Source organism: Delphinus delphis, chromosome X (genome assembly GCF_949987515.2).
Source record: "Delphinus delphis chromosome X, mDelDel1.2, whole genome shotgun sequence".
NCBI classification, from domain to species: domain Eukaryota; kingdom Metazoa; phylum Chordata; class Mammalia; order Artiodactyla; family Delphinidae; genus Delphinus; species Delphinus delphis.
In genome coordinates this window covers 69,696,784-69,722,553 of record NC_082704.1, presented here as the reverse complement: position 1 = coordinate 69,722,553, position 25,770 = coordinate 69,696,784, and the positions used below count along the sequence as shown (strand labels likewise).

The 25,770-nt window shown below is 38.1% G+C and overlaps 1 protein-coding gene across 9 annotated transcripts in view; it reads left to right on the top strand.

Moving 5' to 3' along the window:
* Positions 1-748: 748 nt before the first annotated feature.
* EDA (ectodysplasin A) overlaps positions 749-25,770 on the top strand; it is a 365,924-nt gene continuing 340,902 nt past the window's right edge. For 7 of the 9 annotated variants that reach the window (XM_060001677.1, XM_060001676.1, XM_060001674.1 and 4 more), the window contains exon 1: positions 749-1,309. In XM_060001677.1, coding sequence (XP_059857660.1) covers positions 914-1,309 — 396 coding nt within the window. In that variant the 5' untranslated portion in view covers positions 749-913. Of the gene's footprint in view, positions 1,310-1,492; positions 1,885-5,488; positions 5,522-25,770 lie in introns of those variants that run through there. The other 2 variants (XM_060001679.1, XM_060001678.1) reach the window with 2 other exon arrangements.

Sequence of the window (25,770 nt, the reverse complement as noted above, 5' to 3'; positions counted from 1 at the left end):
GCATCACTTCAGTTCCACCTGGCACAGATGTCACTTAGATTGAGGCCCCAGACTCACTCCAGGAGTGGGACTGTCTCAGTCCCACCTCATTCTCACTCCCTTTGGCTCTCAGGCTACTGGGTCTCCTTTTCTTTTGGCGCGCCATTGGATTGCAAACCCAGCAGGCATGGTTTCATTTCAAACCCAAAACTGTTTTAATTAGTTTAACGTCTGTTAAACGCTTTGAAGATTGAAAGCAACAGATAAGTACTGGATGATGTTATTAACAACTGCAGTTAATTGCAAACATTTCTATTAATACTAGTTTCCGCCTCCTTTTCTTTGCTCTACTTTCCTTCCCAGGTTCCCCAATTCTTCTCAGCCTCCCCCTCCTTCCCTCCTCTTCCCCCCTTCCCCGCCCCCGACCCCATACTGGCGCTCAAGGGTTAAATTGGGGCGGAGTCCAGGGATGAACGACAGCCACAGTCACCAACTGGAACGGGGTGAGAGAGAAGAGCTGGGTGGGGCCACGGGGCAGAGGCGAACCCACACGCCCCCAGACCCCGCCCCGCAGCTGGAGGCCCCGGGTGGAACGGCATGGGGCGGGGCGCCAAGGCTTGGCGGGCTCGGTGGTTGGGCGTCCCGGCAGCCGCTTGAGGCACGGGGCGGGGTCGGCCGGGGCCTCCTCCCTCATTCCCTCCGCGGGGCCGAGCCGCCCGTCTCTCCCGCCCCTCCTCCTCCCTTTTCCACCCCTCGGAGTGGAGCTGCACTTGCGGCTGCTCCCTGCTCGGTCCCGCCCAGCCTCCGTCGCGCAGGAACGGGTCCCTGCAGTCCCCAGCCGATGGCAGGACAGTAGCCGCCTGTCAGGGGTCGCGAAGGGCTGAGGCAGACGCGGCGGCTCCCGGGCCTCAGAGAGTGGGTGTCTCCGGAGGCCATGGGCTACCCCGAGGTGGAGCGCAGGGAACTCCAGCCCGCGGCAGCGCCGAGGGAGCGCGGGAGCCAGGGCTGCGGTTGTCGCGGGGCCCCTGCCCGGGCTGGCGAAGGGAACAGCTGCCGGCTCTTCCTGGGTTTTTTTGGCCTCTCGCTGGCCCTCCACCTGCTGACGTTGTGCTGCTACCTAGAGTTGCGCTCCGAGTTGCGGCGGGAGCGGGGAGCCGAGTCCAGCCTTGGCGGTCCCGGTAACCTCGGCACCTCGGGCACCCTGAGCAGCCCCGGTGGACTCGACCCCGACGGTTCCATCACCCGCCACTTCGGGCAGCCATCCCCGCAGCAGCAGCTGCTGGAACGGGGAGAAGCTACGCTCCCCCCAGACGCCCAGGACGGGCACCAGGTGAGTCACTCTGGAGGGGCAGGGCCCCCTCCCCATGTGCGCAGGGCGGGGGCCTGGGGAGGACTTTGCCACCTCGAGCCGAGTTCGACGGCGGGATCGGGGAGGGGGCGGACAAGCTGGGGAGAGGTCGCCCCGGGGCAGGTTGTCCTCGGTCCCTGGCCCAGCTCACCCTGACTCTCTCAGGACCTCCGGACTTGGGAACTCTGGCCGGCGCCCGCCGCCCCCAGCTCCGGCTGCCTCGGGAAAAGTTGGCGGCGCTCCCGGCCGGGCCGCGGCGCGAAGGTGCGGGCGCTGCCCCCCAGGCTGACTAACGGCAGCAGCCTGGCCCTTTTGCTCCCGGTGAGATTCTGCGCCCGCGGTGCTTGTTTTTTCGTGTCCAGAGCTCATGCCAGCACTAGCAGGCTCTCTTTTGGAGTTGGAGCTGTAAACAGCTGTAATAACTGCTCCACGCCCGTTGAAACAACTTTGAACCGTGTTTTCTGCGCCGGGGTGCTGGTGCACTGACCAGATCGTGGGCTTGTTCACACTTACCTGCAATTTGAGACGGATTGTCCTCGGTGTTCTAGTGAGGATCAGCGCCCCTGAGGAATTCTGGTAGAAATATGCCGTCTTGCTAGACAACTTTTGAAACAGTAATTTAAAAAATCTTTGGAATAAAACTCACCCTTTGCATGCCGGTTCTGACTCTTTTTTGGGGAGTGGGGTGGGGAGGGTTGGTGTGAAGTGTCTTCACTCCTGCTTGCTTGTGAGCAGGAATCTACTGATGGAATAATGACTCAAGAATAGTCTCCCAGTTTTTTTGTTTGTTAGTTTTGGTTTGTTTGTTTCTTTTGTTTTTTAATACAATCTTTATGGTGTTTGTGCCCTGGTTAGCAAACTGTTAGCTTTGGTGTTTGTTTTCTACTTTTTCTAGTTCTTTATTTAAGGAAATTTAGTGCCCTAAAACTAAGTATTCTCTTGTTTGCCATTATTTTGTCTCACGTAAAACTTAAGAGAAGCAGCCAAGGATCCTTTTGAGGTGGTTAAAGAATAACAGTCAATTTGTTCCTCTTGGGGAAGAGGGCAAGTTATACAAATAAGTTCCTTGAGGTGAGTGACCCAGGCCTTCTATATTTATTACCACATCCAGAGTCATTGTCATACTCTGTAAACATTATTCGTGCTACTTTGACCACCCATCCAAAGTTGGTGTCATGATAATGCTTTAATATTAGGGCGGACACAGTTTCTACATTTTGCGTTGAAAGGTTGTCCTGAGCCTTAAAATGTTTTGCTAGCACACTTCAACTTATATAACAGCTTATCAAAGAAGAGAATCAGTAGACATGCTTCTCATACTTGAAACTTTAAACACAGTAGCTAAATGATAATTAACTAGGATTCTGGTTCCCTTTATCTATCCACCTCCCAACAACAAACCCTCGCCCCTGCCCCGCGACTATGCCCAGTAGAAATACTTAGCAGCTGAACATTGGTTTTCTGTGAAAAGATGAAGGAATTGAACTTCCTTAGTCAAATGGTGGCAAGGCCTTTTGGCATTCAGAATGGACAGACCCCTGTTTGTAGGCTGAGGATTAGTAGAACAGCTGTATTCTGGGGCTCCTGTGATGGTGTGGGATTCTCATAGGGTCTGTAATGGCATTTAGTTGCCTTTGCGTGGTGCTTCAAATAGTTCTGTCTAGGTTTAAATACAGCGCCTTATCTTCTGTCCTTTATTTTTTCCGTTTTAATCTTTTGGAGAAGTAATAACAAGCACACTGGCTTTTTGCATTTGCTGACATCAATTGGAGTCAGAGTTTTTTAGAGTTATGAGGGGCCATGAATCCATTTGATCATTCCCCTTGGAGAACACATAGTTCCTATGGGGGAAATGACTTGTCCAAGGTCATACAACTCTGATCAAAATTAGAATGGAAGTTGGTCTCTTTACTCTGAGTTCAGTGCCCATTCCCCTATAATATACTACTTCCTGGAGCCTTTTGTCTGGTAGCTGGGTAGAGCTATGGAATTTTTGCAAAGGAGAGGGCTCCGATCTGCATCATTTTCTTCTTCTCTACCTACATTTTGGCCAGACTATATTTAACCATGTATTCCTTATTCTTCCTGAACTTCACTTTCAGGAGAATTAGAGTATGCTTTGAAGGAATTTTAGCCCAGATTCAACATAAGTTTTCTTGAGGGTGTTAGTATACCAAGAAAAGAAAAAAAAAAAAGGAAACATTGATTGGCTATTAAATTAGTATGGCTACATCTTGGGTAAAATTTACAGTGCCCTGGTGCACCCTCTGCTGGCTTTGCAAGGACATTTAATTGCAGTATTGCTGACAGTCAGGATTCTAAGTTGTGCTGACAGAATCTGATTCATAAATAAGGAAGTAAACAGCCTGTGGGATTTGGCCACGTAGGTCATATTTTTATATTTTAGTTTTCAACACAAACAGCTGCTGTTACAGCAGCCCTTAGACGGAGAGGAAAAAAGATAAAAATATACACCCTTCAATGAGCAGAACATTCAGGTTTCTCACCAGTTTATCTGCAAGGAGTGAAGGCAAACTGATGAGAATAAATTGCTGGAAGATCTCATGAGACCAAGTGGGCAGAATAGTCAGGGGCGCTTCATTGTATAAGGTCATGCAAACCTATTCATGCTTATGAGATGATGGGCTCAGTTATGATTCAAGAAGGGGATCTAGAAGTCACTGAAGATGTATGTATGTCATCCCTCAATTTAAAAACTTTAAAAACAGAATACAGAAGGAAATTAGGGCAGTCAGGATGCATAGCAGAGAGATCAGCAAAGTTCTCCTAGGGACTTATTAGAAAAGCCTTCCCAGTGGGGGCACAGTTGCTCATGATAAAAAATGAAAGGGTCACTTTGGACCTTCTGGAATCATACCTGTCTCCTTCAGCTGGAGTAGCTGAGTATCTGTAGGTTTATCTGGATACTCATTGGAGATGATCTCAGGAGCTAAATACATCTCATCAGTCTCTGAGTTAGACAATACACAATATTATTGTTAGAGTAAAAAAGATTAAAATAAAAATCACTGTTTATCTGTCTGTGAAGAAGTTGGCCCAGTTGTGATTTTGGTCCTCAAAGCCGAGAATATGGTGAGCATTATCAGGAAGGGTGTTGAAAACAATGATGAAACAAAACTCTTATCTTTTCCATATAAAAGACCAAAAGTGGATTTGCATTCACAATCATATAGGTAATTCTGGTGGCTGCTCATCAAGAAAAACTTAACAGCTGATACAAATCCCCAGAAAACAAATTAAATTGATCAAAAGGTTGGAGGGACTTTCTAGTTGTTTTTTCACTCTGGAGAGATAGGTTGAGAGAGGGTGATGATCAAAGTCTACTAAACCATGAGAGAGATGAGTAAGGTTAATAGACTGGTGTAATTTAACAATCTAGTTCAATAAATAGAAAGCCTGCTATGAGTCAGCCACTATATTAAGTATTAGATATCTTTTAATGCTTGAAAGATTATTTTGTGGGGGAGGCAAATAAAGGTAGTGTCTCATTCAGATGATTTCCCCAAGAGATACTGTAACTGAAACTCTAAGGTTTAAGTGTTTAGAAAAATATGTTTGTGTAGACTTATAAGGGTTTATTGGGGACTGTTAGCAATATTTGGAATATGTCTCTAATTATTTGAGGTGATGTCATAGAAGTCAACGTTAACTTTGCACAAAACATCTCTGGTTTAACTAGATAGGACATTAGTATATCTAGATTTGATGTTAATTATTAAGGCCTGTTGATCAAGAAAATGACTGGGAATCGCTAAATCCAAGAATTTTTTAGGGGAGTGGGATCCAGATAAGATCATTTTCTATAGGTTTAAATCTAGATTTTTTCAGTGTGACATTCAAGGCTTTTGATCAACTGGCTGCATTATACCTATCCCATTTTCTCTCTTACCGATTCTACTCCTGCAACCCACCCACCATATCCTGTCTTGGAATCATTCTCCAGTTATTGCTGTTATTGTGTTTAATAAAACTTGTGTCTTTATATTAGAGCTCCTTGGAAATCTGCCTTCCTTTTTGTCTTTTTCCACAATACGTGGTACACAGTGCTGATTATAGTTAGGGTACTTAAACACTTGTTGGCTTGAATTATTATTTGGGGCCTTTAGAGATGTTCATGTAAAACAAAGACATTTGTAACAGGCCTGTTTTCCTCAGGCCTTGCTAAGCCTGTGAATTGTTAACTGTGCTTAGGTGAGTAGATAGTTCCACTGGCAATGTCTCACTGGTTTCTAGAATCATTAGATAGTAAAATGGAGAAAAGCCCTAACCACATTACCTCTATGATGGTGCAAAGAGTTTTTTGTAATGTATTATTTGATGTTTTGTTTTATTTGCATGTAGGTCTCATCTTTCTTTCTCTCTTAGATCTTGTGAAAAATAACTTGTAGTTTATCTGTGATTACGTTATAGAGAAGATCTCTTTATACTAGAGAACTTCTGAAGCCCTTTAATCCCCAAGAACATGACCAAGAGAAACCACTTGCGTTGCCTGCAGGGTGACCCTCATAGAGGACCAGTTTTATCTGACTAGTCTATAAATACCCATCACTTAGCTCTTCATTTCTTTTCCCCCCACTTTTCTATTGAAGTGTAACATACATACAGAAGAGGTCACAAATCATAATTGTACAACTGGATGAATTACTGTAAAATGAATACAGTAATGTTACCAGAACTCAGGTCAAGAAATAGAAATAGCATCTCAAAACCCCCACCATATCACTATACCATCCTCCTCCAAAGTGAATGACTGTCCTGATGTCTAACATGATTAGTTTTGCCCATTTTGAACTTGATATAAATGAAATCACATAGTATGTATTTTGGGGGGGAGCTTTCTTTTTTTGCTCGATGTTATGTTTTTTGATATCCATGATGTTACATGCAGCTGTAGTTTTTTATTTGTATTTTTGTATATTATTCCCTTGTTTGAATATACCACAGTTTATTCATTCTACTGATAATGAATATTTGGATTGTTTGGGGTTATTATAAATAACAGTACTATGAATATTATTATACATGTCTTTTGGTTATGTGTACTTGAATTTCTGTTGGGTATATACCTAGGATTGGAATTTCTGGGTCGTAGGGAATGCATATTTTCAAATTTATGGATAATGACAACTTTTCTCAGTGATTGAACCAATTTATATTCCCACTGGCAATGTATGAGAATTCTAGCTGTTCTACATCCTTGATAATACTTGTTATTATCACTCGTTAAATTATAGCCATTCTGGTGGGTGGGTTTGTAGTAATATCACATTGTGATTTTAACTGGCATTTCTCAGAAGACTAATGCAGTTGTACTTCTTTTCATATGTTTATTATCTATTTGGTTATCTTTTGTGAAGTGCCTATACAAGTCTTTTGCACATTTTTATTGGGTTGTTTATTCTTTTCTTATAGATTTGTAGGAATTTTTTATGTACTCTGGCTATGAACCACTTTTGAATTTTTTGGTTGCAAACCCTTCCCAAATCTCTTTATAGTATCCATTGATGAACAGAAGTTTTAAATTTTAATGTGTCTAGTTTTTCAGTATTTTCCTTTATGGCTAGGGTTTTTTGTGTTCCATTTAAGAAGTATTTTCCTACCTTGAGAGCATTTAGATATTCTCCCATATTATCATCTAGAAGCTTTATGCTTTTGCCATTCACATTTAAATCTGCAGTCCACCTGAAGTTGATTTTTGTGTATGATGAGATACAGCGACCAAGTTTTGTCTTTTCCATATAGATATTCAACCCAATGCCATTTATTATAGGGAATGTCTTTTCCTCCCCATTTCTCTATTGTGTCACCTTTGTCATAAACCAAGTGTCTACGTATGTGTCAGATTGTTTCTGAATTGTTTGTTCTGTTCTATTAGTCTATTTTAAAAATAAATTTATTTATTTATTTTTGGCTGCGTTTGGGGCTTTGTTGCTGCACGTGGGCTTTCTGTAGTTGCGGCGAGTGTGCTTCTCATTGTGGTGGCTTCTCTTGTTGCGGAGCACAGGCTCTAGGCACACAGGCTTTAGTAGTTGTGGAATGCGGGCTCAGTAGTTGTGGCTCGCGAGCTCTAGAGTGAAGGCTTAGTAGTTGTGGCACATGGGCTTAGTTGCTCCGCAGTATGTGGGATCTTCTCAGACCAGGGATCAAACCCATGTCCCCTGCATTGGCAGGTGGATTCTTAACCACTGTGCCACCAGGGAAGACCCCTATGAGTTTATTTGTCATTGCACAAATACCATAGTCTTAATTATTGGACTTTATAATAAGCTCTTGATATCCTTCTACCTTGTTCCTCTTCTTTAAAAGTATCTTGGATGTTCTTGGCCCTTTGCCTTTCTGTATCTGTTTCAGAATCAGCTAGTCACATCTGACCAAAAAAAAAATGTAATTCTTAAGAGAATATCATCAGCAAGATGGTGGATTAAGAAGTCCTGGACCATCCTTTCCCCCATAAACACACCAATTCAGCAACAATTCATGGACAAATTCCCTTTGTGAGAAATCCAGGAACTAACTGAAAGGCTCCTGTACCCAGGGAAAACATGAAACCAGACACACTGAAGCCAGTAGGGAGATTTGAGACAACCTCTCACCAGAGTCCCTGCCACCACCACAGCACCATATGATAAGGAAGAGAGCCCCTAGCTTCCAGCTTCTCCTAGGGAGGGAAGGGATTGATTCACACATCTAGCACCCCAAGTTTTCTGAGGAATGGTTTCTGTCCTGCCAGTCTTAGAAATCTGATGGATCTCCCTAGGGGAGAACAGAGATGGTGGCTTGGGCTTGTAGACACCATAGATCTTTCCTCCTGCTGAGCACAGAGCAAGAAGACAAAAAATCCTAGCTCTCAACATTCCACTGGGGAAGGAAAGAGTTTATCTGTGCATCTAGTGCTCCAACTTCTCCAGGGCTGCCCAGAGAACTGGCATCTGACTTGCCAGTCTAGGAGCTTTAAGTGATCCAGCACATTCTAGCCTCCTGGGGGAGAACAAGACAATGGTTGGGGCTGGTAGATACCATATATCCTCCCCCCTGCTCAGTATAGAGTGAGTGGATGAAACATTCCAGCTTTCAACTTATTCCTGGAGATGGAAGAGTAGATCTGTGCATTCAGTGCCAAAATTTCTCTGGGACTGCCCAAAGAACTGGCGTCTGTCTTGCCAGGCTTGGAGCTCTGATGCATCCAGCACAGTCCAGCCATGTGGAAGAGAATGGAAATGGCATTTTGGACTGGTAAATGCCATAGCTCCCCCACTTCAGCACAGATTGAGTAGAAAGAAACCAAAGCTTCTTGCTTCTCCCTGGGGAGGGAAAGAGTTGTTAGAGGCCCTCAGAATCTCTGACTAGGCTAACTGGTGGAGATCTTCTCCAGTGCAAGGCTAGTCAGTCCATGAAGACTGGGAGAGGTACTTGCTTTGTGTAATATGCAGACACCAACATAGAGAGTAAAGGAAGATGAAAAATCAGCAAAGAAGTTCCAAATAAAGGAACACATTAAGTCTCCAGAAACTGACCCTAATGAAACAGTTATGAGATTTATCTGACAGAGAATTCAAAGTAAGTGTTATAAAGATGCTCACCAAGATCAATAGAACAATGCATGAACAAAGTGAGAATTTCAACAAAGATATAGAAAATATTTGAAAACTGCCAAACAGAAATCATGGAGCTAAAGAGCACTAATCGAACTGAAAAACTCATGAGAGGGATACAACAGCAGACTAGATAAAGCAAGACAAAGTATCAGTGAACTAATGTCACTGGAAATAATTCAGTCAGAGGAACAAAAAGAAAAAAGAATGAAAAAGAGTGAAAAAGCTTAAGGGACACCATCAAGTGGACCAATAGGGGCAGTAGGGGAATCTCAAAAGGAGAAGAGAGGGAAAACTAGAAAGCTTATTCAAAAAAATTAATGGCTGGAAACAATCCAAATCTTGAGAGGGAAATTGACAACCAGATTCAAGAAGCCTAAAGGACACTGCTAAATAAATAAACCCAGACAAGTCCACACTAAGACATATTATAATTAAATTGTCAAAAGTTAAAGACAAAGAGAAAATCTGAAACTAGCCAGAGAAAAGGAACTTTTCATATACAAGGGAACCCCCAAAAGACTATCAGCAAATTTTTCAGTAGAAACCTTGCAGGCCAGAAGGGAGTGGGGTGATATATCAAAGTGCTGATGGGAAAAAAAAAAAACCCTGCCAACCAAGAATACTATACCTGTCAAAAGTAAGGACAGATAAAGATATTCCCAGACAAATAAAAGTTGAGGAAGTTCATCACCACTAGACCTGCCTTACATGAAATGCTAAAGGGAGTATATCAACTTGAGATGAAAGGATATTAAACAGCTACATGATAGTATAAGAAAGTATGAAACTTGTTGGTAAAGATAAATATATAGACACATACAGAATACTATATTACTGTAATGGTAGTGGATAAGTCACTTTTATTTCTAGCATAAAAGTTAAATGACAGAAGTATTAAAAGTAACTATAAAAATATGTTAAAAGACACAATATAAATAGATGTAAAATGTGGGAAAAATAACAGTGTGTATGGGGAAGAAGCTAGAATGTAGAGTTTTTGTATACAGTTTAACTTGAGTTCTTATCAGATTAAAATAGACTGTTACAAGATATTTTAAATCCCAAGGTAACCACAAAAAATACCTATAGAAGTTACAAAAAAGAAAAAGAAAAGAATCAAAGCTTATCAATACAAAAAAATCAACAAAACACAAAGAAAGACAGCAAGAGAGGAAATACAATCAAAAGACTCTCAAGACTAACAGGAAACAACAAAATGGCAATAGTAAATCCTTCCCTATCAATAATTACTTTAAATGTAAATAGATAAATCTCCCTCAGTCAAAGACATAGAGTGGCTAAAAAGATAAAAGCAAGACCCAACTATATACTTTCTACAAGAAACTCACTTTAGTTTTAAGGACACAGATAGGCTGAAAGTGAAAGAATGGAAAAAGATAGTCTATGCAAATGGTAACCAAAAGAGAGCAGGGGTGGCTATACTTATATCAGACAAAATAGACTTTAAGTCAAAAACTCAGATGAGACACAGGACATTATATAATCATAAAAGGGTCAATCCAACAGGAAGATATAACAATTATAAATATATATGCACCAATATCAAAGAACCTAAATATGTAAAACAAACGTTGACAGAATCAAAGGGAGAAATAGACAGTAATACAATTATATGGGAGACTTCAATACCCCACTTTCAGTAATGGATAGACCATCTACACAGAGGAACAATAAGGAAACAGAGTACTTCAACAACAGTATAGAGTGAATGGACCTAACAAAAATATACAGAACATTCCATCCAACAGCAGCACAATGCACATCCTTTGCAAGCATACATATCTTTCTCCAGGAAAGATAATATGTTAGATCACAAAACAGCTCTTCACAAATTTAGAAAGATTAAAATCACACCAGGTATCTTTTCTGAACACAGTGGAATGAAACTAGAAATCAACAGCCAAAGGAAAACTGGAAAATTCACAAATATGTGGAAATTAAACACTACACTCTTTAACAACCATTGGGTCAAAGAAGAAATCAAAAAGGAAATTAGAAAATACCTTGAGACAAACAAAAACAAAAATACAATATACCAAAACTTATGGGATGTAGCAAAAGCAGTACCAAGAGGGAAGTTAATAGCAATAAATGTCTACGTTTAAAAAGAAGAACAATCTCATATAAACAACCTAGCTTTATACTTCAAGGAGCTAGGAAAAGAAGAACAATGTCCAAAGTTAGAAGAAGGAAGGAAATGACAAAGATTAGAGCAGAAATAAACAAAATAGAAGATAGAAAAATCAACAAAACTAAGAATTGGATTTTTGAGAAGATAAACAAAACTGATAAACCCTTAGCTAGATTAAATACAAAAAAGAGGACTCAAAATCAGTAATGAAAGAAAAGACATTAAGACTGATGGCAAAGATATAAGGATCATAAGAGACTACTGTGAACAATTAATTGTATGTCAACAAATTGCTAGAAACATACAACATACCAAGACTAAATCAGGAAGAATTAGAAAGTCTGAACACACCTATAACTAGTATGGAGATTGAATTAGTAATCAAAAACCTCCCAACAAAGAAAATCACAGGACCAGATGGCTCCACTGGTGAATTCTACCAAACATATAAAGAAGAAATAGCACCAACATTTCTCAAACTCCTCCAAAAAAATTGAAGAGGAGGAGCACTTCCAAACTCCCTTTATGAGATCTGCATTACCCTGATACCAAAGTAAGACAAACACACCAAAAGAAAAGAAAGCTACCAATATCCAGGCCAATATCCCTGATGAATACAGCTGTAGAAATCCTCAACAAAATACTAACAAACTGAATACAACAGCGTATTAAAAGGATCATATTCTATGACCAAATGGGATTTATTCCTGGATGTAAGGATGGTTCGACATATGAAAGTCAATTGATGTGATAAACTACATTAACTGAATAGATGCAGAAAAAGCATTTGACAAAATTCAACACTCTTTCATGATAAAAACTCTCAACAAACCAGAAATAATAAGAAAGTACCTCAACATAATAAAGGCTATATAGGAAAAGCCCACAGGTAACATCATACTCAATGGTGAAAAACTGAAAGCTCTTTTTCTAAGATGAGGAACAAGGCAAGGATGCCACTCTCATCTGTTCTATTCACCGATATAGAACAGATATAGTAGACGTTGTTGCTTGAGCAATTAAGCAAGAAAAAGTAAAAGGCATCCAAATCAGAAAGGAAGAAGTTAAATTGTCCCTGTTTGCAGATGACACGGACTGATAAACAAATTCAGTAAGGTTGCAGGATACAAAATCAATGTACAAAAGTCACTTGCATTTCTATATACTAACAAACTCTCTGAAAAGGAATTAGGAAAACAATCCCATTTATAATAGCATGAAGAAGAATATCATATGTAGGAATAAACTTAACTAAGGAGGCAAAAGACATATATTGAAAACTACAAAACATTGATGAAAGAAATTAAAGAAGATACAAACAAATGGAAAAACATTCCATGTTCATGAATTGGAAGAATTAATATAGTTTAAATGTCCATACTACCCAAAGCAATGTACATATTCAGTGAAATCCCTATCAAAGTTCCAATGGCATTTTTCAAAGAAATAGAACAAACAATTCTAAAATTTGTATGGAACCACAAAAGACCCCAAATATCTGAAGCAATCTTGAGAAAGAGGAACAAAGCAGGAAGCATCCCACTCCTGATATCAAACTATATTACAAAGCTATGATAATCAAAACAGTGTGATGCTGGCATAAAGACAGGCATATAGACCAATTGAACAGAACAGGGAGCCTAGAAATAAATCCATACATATACAGTCAACTGATCTTTGAAAAGAGTGCCAAGAATACAGTGGGGAATAGTCTCTTCAACAAATAATGTTGGAAAAACTAGATATTCACATGCAAAAGAATGAAATTGGAACCTTATTCACAAAAATCAACTCAAACTGAATTAAAAACTTAAACATAAGACCTGAAGCTGTAAGACTTCTAGAAGAAAACATCAGGGGAAGCTTCATAAGACTGATCTTGGCAATGATTTCATGGGTATAACACCAAAAGCACAGGTGACAAAACCATACATAAACAAGTGGGACTACATCAAGCTACAAAGCTTATGTACAGCAAAGGAAACAGTCCACAGAGGGAAAAGGCAACCTATAGAATGGGAGAAAATATTTGCAAACCATATATCTGAGAAGGGGTTAATCTCCGAAATATATAAGGAACTCCTACAACTCAATAGCAAAAAACAAGTCTCAATAACTTGATTGAAAGATGGGATAAAGACTTGAATAGATTATTTCTCCAAAGAAGACATATAAATGTTCAACACATATATGAAAAAATGCTCAGCATCACTTATCATCAGGAAAATGCATATCAGAACCACACTGAGATATTACCTTACACCTGTCAGGATAACAATGATCAAAAAACAAAAACAAAAACAAAAGATGTTGTTGGTAAGCATATGGAAAAATTGTAACCCTTGTATACTATTGGGGGGCATGTAAAGTGGTGCAGCCACTGTGTAAAACAGTATGGAGGTTCCTCAAAAAATTAAAAACAGAACTACCATGCAATTCAGAAATATTAATTCTGGATGCTTATTCAAAAGCTTTGAAATCAGGATCTCAAAATGATATCTGCACTTCCATGTACATTACAGCATTATTCACAATAGCTAAGATGTGGAAACAATAGAAATGTCCACTGATACATAAATGGATATAGAAAATGTGGTATATACATACAATAGAATACTATTCAGCATTAAAAATGAAGGAAATTCTGCCACATGTGACAACATGGATGAACCTTGAGGATGTTATGCTAAGTGAAATAAGCCAGAAACAGAAAGGCAAATACTGCATGATTCCACTTATATGAGGTATCTAAAGTAGTCAAGTTTATAGAATCAAAGAGTGGAATGGTGGTTTCCTAGGGCTGGGGGTGGGGAGAGAAAATGTGGAGTTACTAATCAACAGGCATTAAATTTCACTTAAGCAATTTAAGTTCTAGAGATCTGCTGTAGAACATATATATAGTCAACAATAATGTATTGTACACTTAAAATTTTGTTAAGAGGGTAGGTCGCCTGTTAAGTGTTCTAACCAGAGTAAAATAAAATTAAGGGAAAAAACCCTCCTGGGATTTTGTTTTGATTGGATTGAATCTAAAAATCAGTTTAGGGAGAACTTATATCTTTATAATATTGATTCTTCCAGTCTGTGAATATTGTATATATCTCCATTCATTTAGGTCTTTAATTTTTCTTGGTAATATTTTATAGTTTTGTATGTAGAACTCTTGTACACCTTTCATTAGATTTATTCCAAGGTATTTGATATTTTTGAAGCCATTTAAAATGTTATCTGCAGTTGATGCTGTGGTCCATTTCCTCAATTCATGTCTTGGTGGAAGAAAATTGTCTCACCCAAGGAGATGCTTCCTTCTAGGGCATCCTGCCTCCAGTCAGTGCCTGATTAATGAGGAGGTATAAAGGCTTGCCCCTTCCTCCCCAAATCCAGAAACTTTTGAAGGGCCATACCAGCTCCAGAGCTACCTATGAATTTGGCTAGGGTCTTTTTGGGATTGCTTTTTTCCTCTTACACATATGTTGATCCCAAAAGCACTTCCTAATAAAAGTCATGCTTGATAATCTATGTCTCCCAGTCTGCTCCACAGGAAAACCAACCTGGGACCATATCATTTTGAAATCTCATTTTTAAATTGCTTCTGGCTGATGCTTAGAAATATAGTTTATATATTGACTTTGTATGCAGCATTGTGCTGAACTCTTTTTTTTTTTTTTTTTTTTTTTTTGTGGTACGCGGGCCTCTCACTGTTGTGGTCTCTCCCGTTGCGGAGCGCAGGCTCCGGACGCGCAGGCTCAGTGGCCATGGCTCATGGGCCCAGCCGCTCCGTGGCATGTGGGATCTTCCTGGACCAGGGCACGAGCCCGTGTCCCCTGCATCGGCAGGCAGACTCTCAACCACTGCACCACCAGGGAAGCCCTGAACTCATTTATTAATCCCAATAAATTATCTGTAGGTCTTGTGGATTTTCTACATACACTATCACACTGTTTGTGAAAAATGACAAGTTTTTTTATTTTTTCCTTTCCAATATGTGTACTTAAACATGTTTTTCTTACCTTATTGCACTGTCTTGAACCTTCAGAACTGTGTTGAATAGAAATAGTAATAGCAGGCATCTTTGTCCCATTCCCAATCTAAGAGGTAAAAGTGTTTAACATTTCACCTTTAGGTATAATGTTTGCTGTAGTTTTTTGTTTAAGTTTTTTCTAGTTCTTTATCAATTTAAAAGTTCTTTTTTAGTCCTGGTTTACTGAGAGTTTTGTTTTAATCATGAATGGATATAGCATTATATCAGATGGTTTTCCTGCATCTGTTGAGATTAATTATATGAGTTTTTCCCTTTATTCTTTTAATGTGGTGTTAAACCAACTTTGCACTTGTGGGATAAACCATACTTAGTCTTGATGTTTTATTTATTTAGAACTTTCAGTTTATTTTATAATTAACTCAGGTTGTCATATTTCTTCTCATATACAAAATGCAAAGCCTAGAAATTAAGCCTTTGACATTCATATAGAATCACCTGTAATAATCCTGTTTGTTTAAAGAATATCCATTTGCAAACATTTGCAGTGGGTGACAGTCTACATTATGTCCTATTTTTCGCTACATTCAGCACTTACCTTAGGTCCATTCTAAGCATTGATATATAATATCATAATTCTGTTTGAAATGCATAGTTATTTCTTTTTCTTGATTTCATTTAGTTGTATATATTTCTGATCATCTGAATATTTTTTTTCCTTATAAAACTATATCATCAACATAAAGAGATGCTTAAGATTGCCTCAGTATTCAAGTTTGCTTGTTTTTCTTTTTCCCAGCTTTTCTTCAGTTGTCCTAAATGTAATGTATTATTTATTTTATATATTGCTGAGTTGGTTTGCTAAAACTTCATTTAGGATCTTTGCATCTATATACATGATTGAGATTAACATGTAATTGTCCTTCCTCATCAGGTTTGGACAAGGTCAAAATGTTCTTGTAAAATTAGTTGAAAGTGTTTTTTATGTTTTGTCTGTATGAGTTTATGTAATATTAGTAATATTTCTTCCTCAAATGTACTGAAGCATCTGGGCCTGGAATTTTTTGGGTGGAGGAAGGGGAGATTTTAAACTCTAGATTTGCTATCTTAATAGACATAAGATTTTCAGATTTTCTGATTTTATTCAGTTTTGGTAAGTTTTGTGTTCTAGAAATTTATTTAGCAAAAATTTTAAATTTATTCACATAAAGAGTTTCATGATATCCTTGCTTATCTTCTGTTTAATTATGGTAAAATATACATAACATGAAACTTACCATTATAACCATTTTTAACTATACAGTTCAATGGTATAGAGTACACTCATAATATTGTGTACCCATCATCACTCTCTATTTTCAGAACTCTTTCAATCCTCCCAAACAGAAAATCCATACCCATTAAACAGTAAATCCCTATTTCCCCCTACCTGTGGCCACTGGTAGCCTCTATTCTACTTTGTCTCTTTGACTCTGCCCATCTTAGATACCTCATATAAGTGGAATCATACAATATTTCTTCTTTTGTGTCTGTGCTATTTCATCAATGTTGTAGTATGTATCAGAATTTTATTCCTTTTCAATGGCTGAATAATATTCCACTGTGTGTATGTGTGTGTGTGTGTGTACACTGTATTTTGTTTATCTGTTCATTTGTTGATGGACATTTTGGTTGTTTGTGTCTTTTGGCATTTGTGAATAATATTGCTATGAATATTGGTGTTCAAGTATATGTGTCCCTGCTTTTAGTTCTTTTGTGTGAAATTGGTGGATCATATGGTAATTCTGTTTAATTTTTTTGAAGAGCTGTCAAATTGTTTTCCACAGTGGCTGCACTATTTTATATTCCCACAAGCAATGCACAGTTTATTCCATACCCTACCAACATGTGTTCCAATTTCTCCACATCCTCACCAACACTTGTTTTATATATTTCTGAAAATAACTATCCTAATAGGTGTGAAGTCTTTTCTCATTGTGGTTATCATTACCTGTTTTAAAAACTGTGCTTTAAACTAATTATAGATTCAGAGGACTCTTACAGTGGTGTTACAAAGAGATCATGTGGATCCTTTAGCCAGTTTCCCCCTTTGGTTAAATCTAATGTAACTATAGTACAATATAAAAACCAGGAAATTTATGTAGATATAAAGTATGTGTATAGTTCTATCATTTTATCACATATAGATTTTTGTAGCCATCATTGCCAAATACAGAACTGTTTCAGCACTGCAGAGATATCCTTTGTGCTGTCCCTTCTATTCACATCTCCCACTCCCTATTATTTCTAACCCCTGACAACTAATCTCTTCTCCCATCTCTATAATTTTGTCATTTTGAGAATATTATATAAATGGAATCATACAGTATGTTAACATTTTGAGGTTGGCTTTTTTTCACTCAGTATAATGCCCTTGAGATCCATGCAAGTTGATATGTGTATTGGTAGTTTGTGTACTATACTGTGTTTAATCCATTAACCTCTAATCTGTATGATCTGTAGTGTTTTCCCCTTTTCATTCCTGTTATTGATTATTAGTGTATGCTCTCTTTTTTTCTTGGTTAGTCTTCCAGGAATTTATTGTTTTATTAGTTGATTCACACTATGGATTGTTTGATTTCTATTTCATTAATTTCTGCTATTATCTTTTAAATTTTCTTATTTCTACTTTCTTTGGCTTTAATTTGCTGGTTTAAAAAACTCTAATTTCTTGAGAAGATGCCTTCATCATTCTTCTTTTCTAACATATGCATTTTAGAATATAAATTTTTCTCTAAGCATAGTTTTAGCATGTCATATAAGTTTTGATATACTGTATTTTCATTATTCAGTACCAAAAATATTTTCTGATTTCCATTGTGGTTTCTTCTTTAGTCTTTTTAAGTTTATTTATTGACTTCCAAACATGGAAATCTTTTTGTTATTGATTTTCAGCTTAATTCCACTGTGGTTAGAGGACACCTCTGTATGATTTAAAGTATTTGCTATTCATGGGAACTTCATGGCCCAGTATATCGTCAGTTTTTATAAATGCTCTGTGTGTAGTTGAAAGAATATATGTCCTGTAGTGTCAAACATGTATCAAAATGTATCAAGCATTTGTCTACCTGTTCTATCAGTTGCTGAGATATTTGTGTTAAAAATCTCTCATGATATAAAAGTTGAGAAAACTCATAAGAGTAGATGGAAGAGAATTTTCTGAGATTTTAAAAAAATTTAATCAGGTTCAGCTGATATGTTTTCCTGATGCTTTTCTATTTTAATCCATTAAACCAAATACATGAAATAAAAATTTCTCATGATAATTATGTATTTATCCATGTCTTCTTTTAGTTCTGGTAATTTTTGATTCATATATTTAGAGATCATGTTATTAGGTGCATACAAATTTAGTACTGTTATATCTTCCTGTTGAATTGAACCTTTTATTATTATGAAATGTCCCTGTTTATCTCTAGTAATGCATATTACCTTAAAGTCTACATTGTTTGATATTAATATTGCTTCTTTCTTTTGGGTACCATTTACATGATATATCTTCCATCTTTAAAATATTTAACCTTTATGTATATTTTAAATGCATCTCTTGTAAACAGACATAATTTCCTCTTTTAATTCAGTCTGTCTCTTTTAACTGGCACATTTAATCAATTTTCATTTAGTGGAATTAATTATATGTTGTCTTTAAATATGCCACACACTGTTTGCATTCTATTTATCCTGCCTGTTCTATGAACCTTTTCTCTCCTTATTGCATTATTTTGGATTTTTTTACTTACTTTTTAAAATCTTTTGTTAGCTTTGTAGATATACATTCTTTTACTATTGGCTTAGTAAAGATTACAGCATGCATTCTTTTTTTTTTTTTTTTTTTGTGGTACGCGAGCCTCTCACTGCTGTGGCCTCTCCCGTTGTGGAGCACAGGCCCTGGACACGCAGGCTCAGCGGCCATGGCTCACGGGCCCAGCCACTCCGCAGCATGTGGGATCCTCCCGGACCAGGGCACGAACCTGTGTGCCCTGCATCAGCAGGCGGACTGTCAACCACTGCGCCACCAGGGGAGCCGCACAACATGCATTCTTGACTTATACTCTGATAAATTAGTTCTTTGACCTCTTCCTATACAGTGAAAAGGCCTTATTTACTCCCTGCTAGCTATATGCTATTGTTCTTTTGTAATTTAATTATCTATATAATTTAAACTGCACATAACATTGTTGTTATTGTTTTATAGTCAGTATTCATTTAGATTCCCCCTATGTCTACCCTTTTCCTTACTCTTCATTCCTTCTTTTCTTCCCAAGCTTCTGTCTGGGATAATTTCCTTCTGCCTAATAACACCCTTTAACATTCTTTTTTTATGTGTTTCTGCTGTTGATTTTGTTTGTTTGTTTGTTTGTCTGAAAGTATGTCTTTATTTCACCTTCATTTTTGAATGACATTTTTACTGGGTATAGAATTCTAGGTTAGCAGTTATTTTTCTTTCAAAATTTTGAAGATACCCTGTCATTTCTTACTGGCTGCTATTATTTCTTTTGGGAAATCAGCTGAAAATTTTATATTTGCCTCTTTGAAGGTAATGTGCCCTTTTTCTCATGCTGCTTTTGATGTTTCTATTTATCTTTGGGTTTTAGTCATTTTACCATGACATGCTTAAGTGTGATTGATTTTCTTTATATTTATCTTCATTGGGGTTCAAAGAACTTGGATTTGTGGCTTTATTGTTTTTTGTCAGTTTGAAACATTCTCAGTTATTATCTCTTCAAATGTTGTTCCTGCTTTATTCTCTTTTTACTCTTTTTAAGATTCAGTTACAATCTCTTTAAGAAATTTTCTCTGTGTCTCTGATTTCTCTTAAACAATTTTTTTCTAAATTCCATCCTTTCTTTTCTCTGTATTTCATTCTGCATATTTTCTTCTGACTTACCTTCCAATTCATTGATTCATTAGCTTTGTCTAATCTGTTAAACTCACCCACTGAACTCTTAATTTCACTTCTCACATATATTTTTTATTTCTAGAATTTCCATTTGGTTCTTTTAAAAAATACTGTTCATTTCTTTGCCATAATTTATAATTTAGTCGTTTCTCTTTTTGAACTTACTAAGCATAAGAATTTGAAATTCATCATTGGCAACTCTATTATCTCAATCCTTTAAGGTATATTTCTTTCTTTTTTTTTTTTGTGGTACGTGGACCTCTCACTGTTGTGGCATCTCCCGTTGCGGAGCACAGGCTCCAGATGCGCAGGCTCAGCGGCCATGGCTCATGGGCCCAGCCGCTCCATGGCATGTGGGATCTTCCTGGACCGGGGCACGAACCCGTGTCCCCTGCATTGGCAGGCGGACTCTCAACCACTGTGCCACCAGGGAAGCTAAGGTATATTTCTGTTGTCTATTGTTTCTCTTGATGGTCTATAACTTTTCCTTGTTTCCTCAAATGCCTGGTTAGTTTTAGTTGAGTGGCAGACACTTTATATGAAAAACTATAGTAGAGATGGTTCGAGGCCTCAGTTGTTTTCATTTTTATCCAGAAAGGATTTATGTTCACTTCTGGCAGGTGGTTATGGGTAGTAATAATCCCATATTACCTTAATCCAATTTGAGACTGAGATAATTTGAAGCTGTCCTTAATTTTAGACTTCCTTTAAGTATCTTTCCTTTCTCAGTTGGAACCGAACATCTGAGGATTTTTCTATGGTTCCCCCTCATGATGGGCCCTGAATTCCTATTTTTGCTATTTTAGCTCCATGAGCCTATCAAAAGCTCTGCTGTCTCTAAGCTGACTCTTCTGTGATGAGCCAATGATCTGGGGAGAAAAACAGCCTCTCTGAGTTTTCCTTTTATCCTGAATCTTGGCTCCATAATACTTCATTGCTTTGTTAAAACTTGGATGCCTTTAAATATATGTATTATTTATATTTTATCCCTGTTTTCTTATTGTTTTCAGCAGGAAATTTGGTCTGAATTACTTAGTCTTCCATTACTAGAAGCAGAATCGGTTAATCATTCCTTCAATAGGTATTGATCATCTCCTATGTATCAGGCACTGTACAAAGCAGTGAAGAGGCAACTGTTGAACTTGTTAGAGAGGATTTTTGCTATCATAGAGTTTACAGTCAAGTGAACAGGCAATTATAATACAATATAATAATGCAATGGTAACGTTAATCATAAGATCTGGAGCATGAAGGAGGAGTACTTGACCCAGACTTTTGAAATCAAGCAATGATTTCTGGACAAAGCATTTCTGAGCTTAGACCTGAAAAATTAAGTAAGATTTATCTATGATAAGACTGTTTTAGGCAGGATTAACATGTGCAAAGACTTGGAAGTGAGAGATAACATGGCATATTCAGGGAACAGAAAACTCAGCTTCTGTAAAGCTACAGTTATCAAGACAGTGTGGTACTGGCATAAGGATAGGCATATAGATCAATGGAATAGAATTATTTGTTTACAAACAACCCTTACATTTATGGTCAATTGATTTTTGACAAGTGTACAAAGATTTCACTGGGAGAAAAGATACTCTGTTCAACAAATGGTCCTGGGACATTTGGACATCCACGTGCAAAAAGATCATCTTAGACCCTCACTATGCACTGTACCCCCAAATTAATTCAAAATGTATGATAGGCTCAAAGGTAAGTGCCAAAACAATAAAACTTTTAGAGGAAAATATAGGAGAAAATCTTTTAGACTTTGGACTCGACAAGGATTTCTTAGGTACAACACTGAAAACACAGTCCAAAAAAGACAGAAATTGATATACTGGACCTCATCAAAATATAAAAACTTCTGTTTTTCAAAAGAAACATTAGTACATAAATGTGACAGACTAGGAGAAAATGTTTGCAAAACAAATATTCAATGAAGAATTTGTATCCAGAATTTACAAAGGACTCTTAGAATACAATAATAAGAAGGTAATCCAAATTTAAAAAATGGGCAAAAGAAACAAATATTTCAGCACAAAAGATATTCAAATGACTAAATAAAAAATACATGAAAAGATGCTCAACATCATTGTCCATCAGGAAAGTGCAAATTAAAACCAGAATGAAAAACAAAAAACCAAAAAAACCAGAATGAAGATAAATACGTTGTGATCTCACTGATATGTAGAATCCAAACAAAAACAAGCTCAAAGATACTGAGAAAAGATTGGCGGGTGCCAGAGGCAGAGGGTGGGTGTGGGTGAAATAGATGAAGACAGTCAAAAGATACAATCTTCCAGTTATAAACTAAATAGGTCATGGGGGATGTAATGTACAGCATGGCAATTACAGTTCATAATACTGTGTTACATATTTGAAAGTTGCTAAGAGAGTAGATCTTAAAAGTTCTCATCACAAGAAAAAAATTTCTGTAACTATGTATGGTGACAGATGTTAGCTCGACTTACTGTGGTGATCAATTCACCGTATATACAAATATTAAATCATTATGTTGTACAGCTGAAACTAATACAATGTTGTATGTCAATTATAACTCAATTAAAAATTTTTTAAAAAAATACCACAATGGAGTTACCATTTCACATTCACTAGAATGGCTATAATGAAAAAGACAATAAGAAGTAGAGGTGTTGAGAAGTGGAAACCTTTATACACTGCTGGTGGAAATGTAAAATGATGCAACTGTTTTGGAAAACAGTTTGGAAGTTCCTCAATAAGTGAACATAGATAATAAGTTACCTCATGACCCAGCAATTCTACTCCTAGGTGTATAACAAAGATAATTGAAAACACATGTTCACACAAAAACCTCTACACAAGTGTTCCTAGCAGCATTATTCATGATAGCCAAAAAGTGGATCAACTCAAATGTCTAATGGGTAAACAAAATGAGGCATAATATTCTCTACAATGGAATATTATTCAACTGTAAAAAGGAATGTAGTACAGATACATGCTACAACATGGATGAACCTCAAAAATATTACACTAAGTGAAAGAAGCCAGCCACAAAAAAACATAATGTATGATTCCATTTATGTGACATGTCCAGAATAGGCAAATATGTAGAGACAGAAATTAAGTTTGTGGATACCTGGTGGAGGAAATGGGGATTAAGTGAATATAAGCATGAGAGAGCTTATTGAGGGAGCTTGTTGGAGGGATGAAAATATTCTAAAACTGATTTACCACAGTCAGGGTGGTTGCAGTGGAACTGAAAGGAAAGGAAACGATGGAAGAGATAGCATGCTTATATAATTTGGTAAAGTTACTAAAAATCACTTCAAATGGGTAAATTCTATGGCATATGAATTACATCTCAATAAAGCTGTTATTTTAAAAAGTGTAAGGCACATAGAATATGGTCAATAAGTGTGTAAGAGGTATTGGTTGTTTCTGTTACCTATCTTTAGAGGAAGAGAATGTTCAAGACTGTTCACCCCAATTACCCTGAGATCTATCTCCCCCTAATCGATGTGTCCAGGACACCAACCCAGAATCAACTCGGTAAGGAGCTCCAGGGGTGGGGATTTGGTCATGTGTAATTTTAAAAAGCTAAAGCTCTATAAGTGATTCTGGTGTGCACTCTAGGGTGAGAATCCTTGACTCATGGAATTGTGCATGGCTTGGTATGGTTAGAAGCCAGAGTGCATATGGGCCCAATGGCTACTTGCATTAAGGTGGGCATACAGTAATCAGGAATCTTGGCACAGAATGACCTCTGTCTCTGTTTCTCTTTCTCTTACTCACTCTGTCTGAAATAGCTAGCTATTCCCAAGTTCTACTAAGAATCTTTTCCAGAATTGTAGGGTTAAAATATATTATACAGATCATCTATTGCAGTGGTTCTTAACCAAGAGTGCATCTTAGTCTTACCTAGGGAACCTTTTCAAAATGCACATGTCCCTGACCACACTCAGACATATGTCATCAGAATTTTTAGAGTGGGACCATGAGCATTTACTGTTTGGATAAAAGGCTTCTCGGGTGATGCTGATGCTCATTTCACTTGAGAACTAAGGCTGTAAAGGAAGAAATGAAGGAAAGAGTATAAAGGAGATAACATTTGGTTCCCTGTGACTAACTTCAGCTCCCATGTTATAGATCATTAGGTCTTTATCTGTGATACTACCTTTGAAGACTACTGGACCATGAGCTTGGGTGATAGTGAATGCTTAATGAACATCTCTCTGTAGAATACCATTTGGGAAATCAATTCATAAACTCTGTGTCTTTGGGGGAAGAGAGGGATCTCAGTTGCCAATTCCTCAGCCAGATAATAGTCCTGTGTGCTTGGAATAGCCAAGGGAGGAGGGTGGTTCCTTGTCTCCTATGGCTTCATGGGGACTCCCCTGCTGCTAGCTGCTGAAATTACTTTAAAATTATAGGCTGCTGAGTAAACTTCCCCATGCACATCCACCTGTCAATGGGCCTGCACTTCAGTGATGAAGAGTAATTTTTATTGGAGCGATGGCATACAGCAGGTATTGAAACTAAACAGCCATAATGAAATTGATTTTCAAAAGACTACTTCTGAATTTTATTTTGTGGTTTGTGGGTTGTTATTCGTTTCATCCTGCCATGCCAGTGGTCTACAGGGGCAGCAATAGCTTGAACATTTGTAAGGTTTTGGATCAATCCACATGGCTCTGTGCCTAGAAGCATTACATGCTTCTAAAGCACTTTTGCTGTGTAGTCTAAATGCTTAGTCTGGGGAAATTGAAGGTGTTTTTTGGGGGGTTTTTTTGTGGAAGAAGGTTCTTAACACTTGTCATGGTTAGTCAGACCGAGAGGAAGAAAGAAGAGGGGCATAGTTCATGAGTTCCCTTGACTCAACCACGCCTACACTGAGTTCGTATTATGTACAAGACACATTGCTAGTGGGGATTCTATTCCTTAAAGATGATTTAGCTAACAGAGTCAACCAAGGAGTACAAACCTACGTTGTTCTTAATGATGTTAAACAATTCCTTTTGGTGCAGTTTGTTTCTGCTTGGCTTTCCAGCTGACATCTCAAATTCAATAACTTAAACTGGACTCATCTCCATTCTTCCCCTCTCTGCACCCCCCACCCCAGCACACTGAATTTTACAAAATTAAACCCCAGTTTCATTCTCTCAATCATTCAGGCATGAAACTTTGGAGGCTTTTTTATTCACTTCCCTTTTTCTCTTGCTACTCATATTTGGCAATCAATTGCTAAGTTGATTCATACTCTGTGGAGTTGATTTATACTGTTCATGATATCTCTTGATTACTCCCTTTCTTTCCAGTTACTCTGCAACTACTCTGGTTGTGTTTGGCATAGATGATCTTCAAGGTCCCTCCCAACCAAGAAAATTTGTGATTCTGCCTCAGTTCCTTATTACCTCACTCCTGCAGTGGTTGTCCAGTTGAGAGTTGCTTTATTCTGTACTCCATATGCACACCTCAGCAAGATTACTTTTCTTCAAGTGCCACTTTGTCATGTCACCCCCTCCTCAGAAATCTTTTGTGTCTCCATACTGCCACTCTTCAAACTTCTTAACCTGGCATTCTAAGCCCCTCTGTATTCGGGCTTGAGCTGCTCTGCCACTCTTCTTGCTACTCTGCATCTGAATCCTGTTCCATCTAGACTGGTCCATTCATAGGTCTCTCACATTCTGGCCTTTGTTTACCCATTCCCCAAAGTAGAATGTCCTTTCTTCCAACCTGCCTCTCCGATCCCTTCAGGTCTTCACAGCTCAACTTAAACCT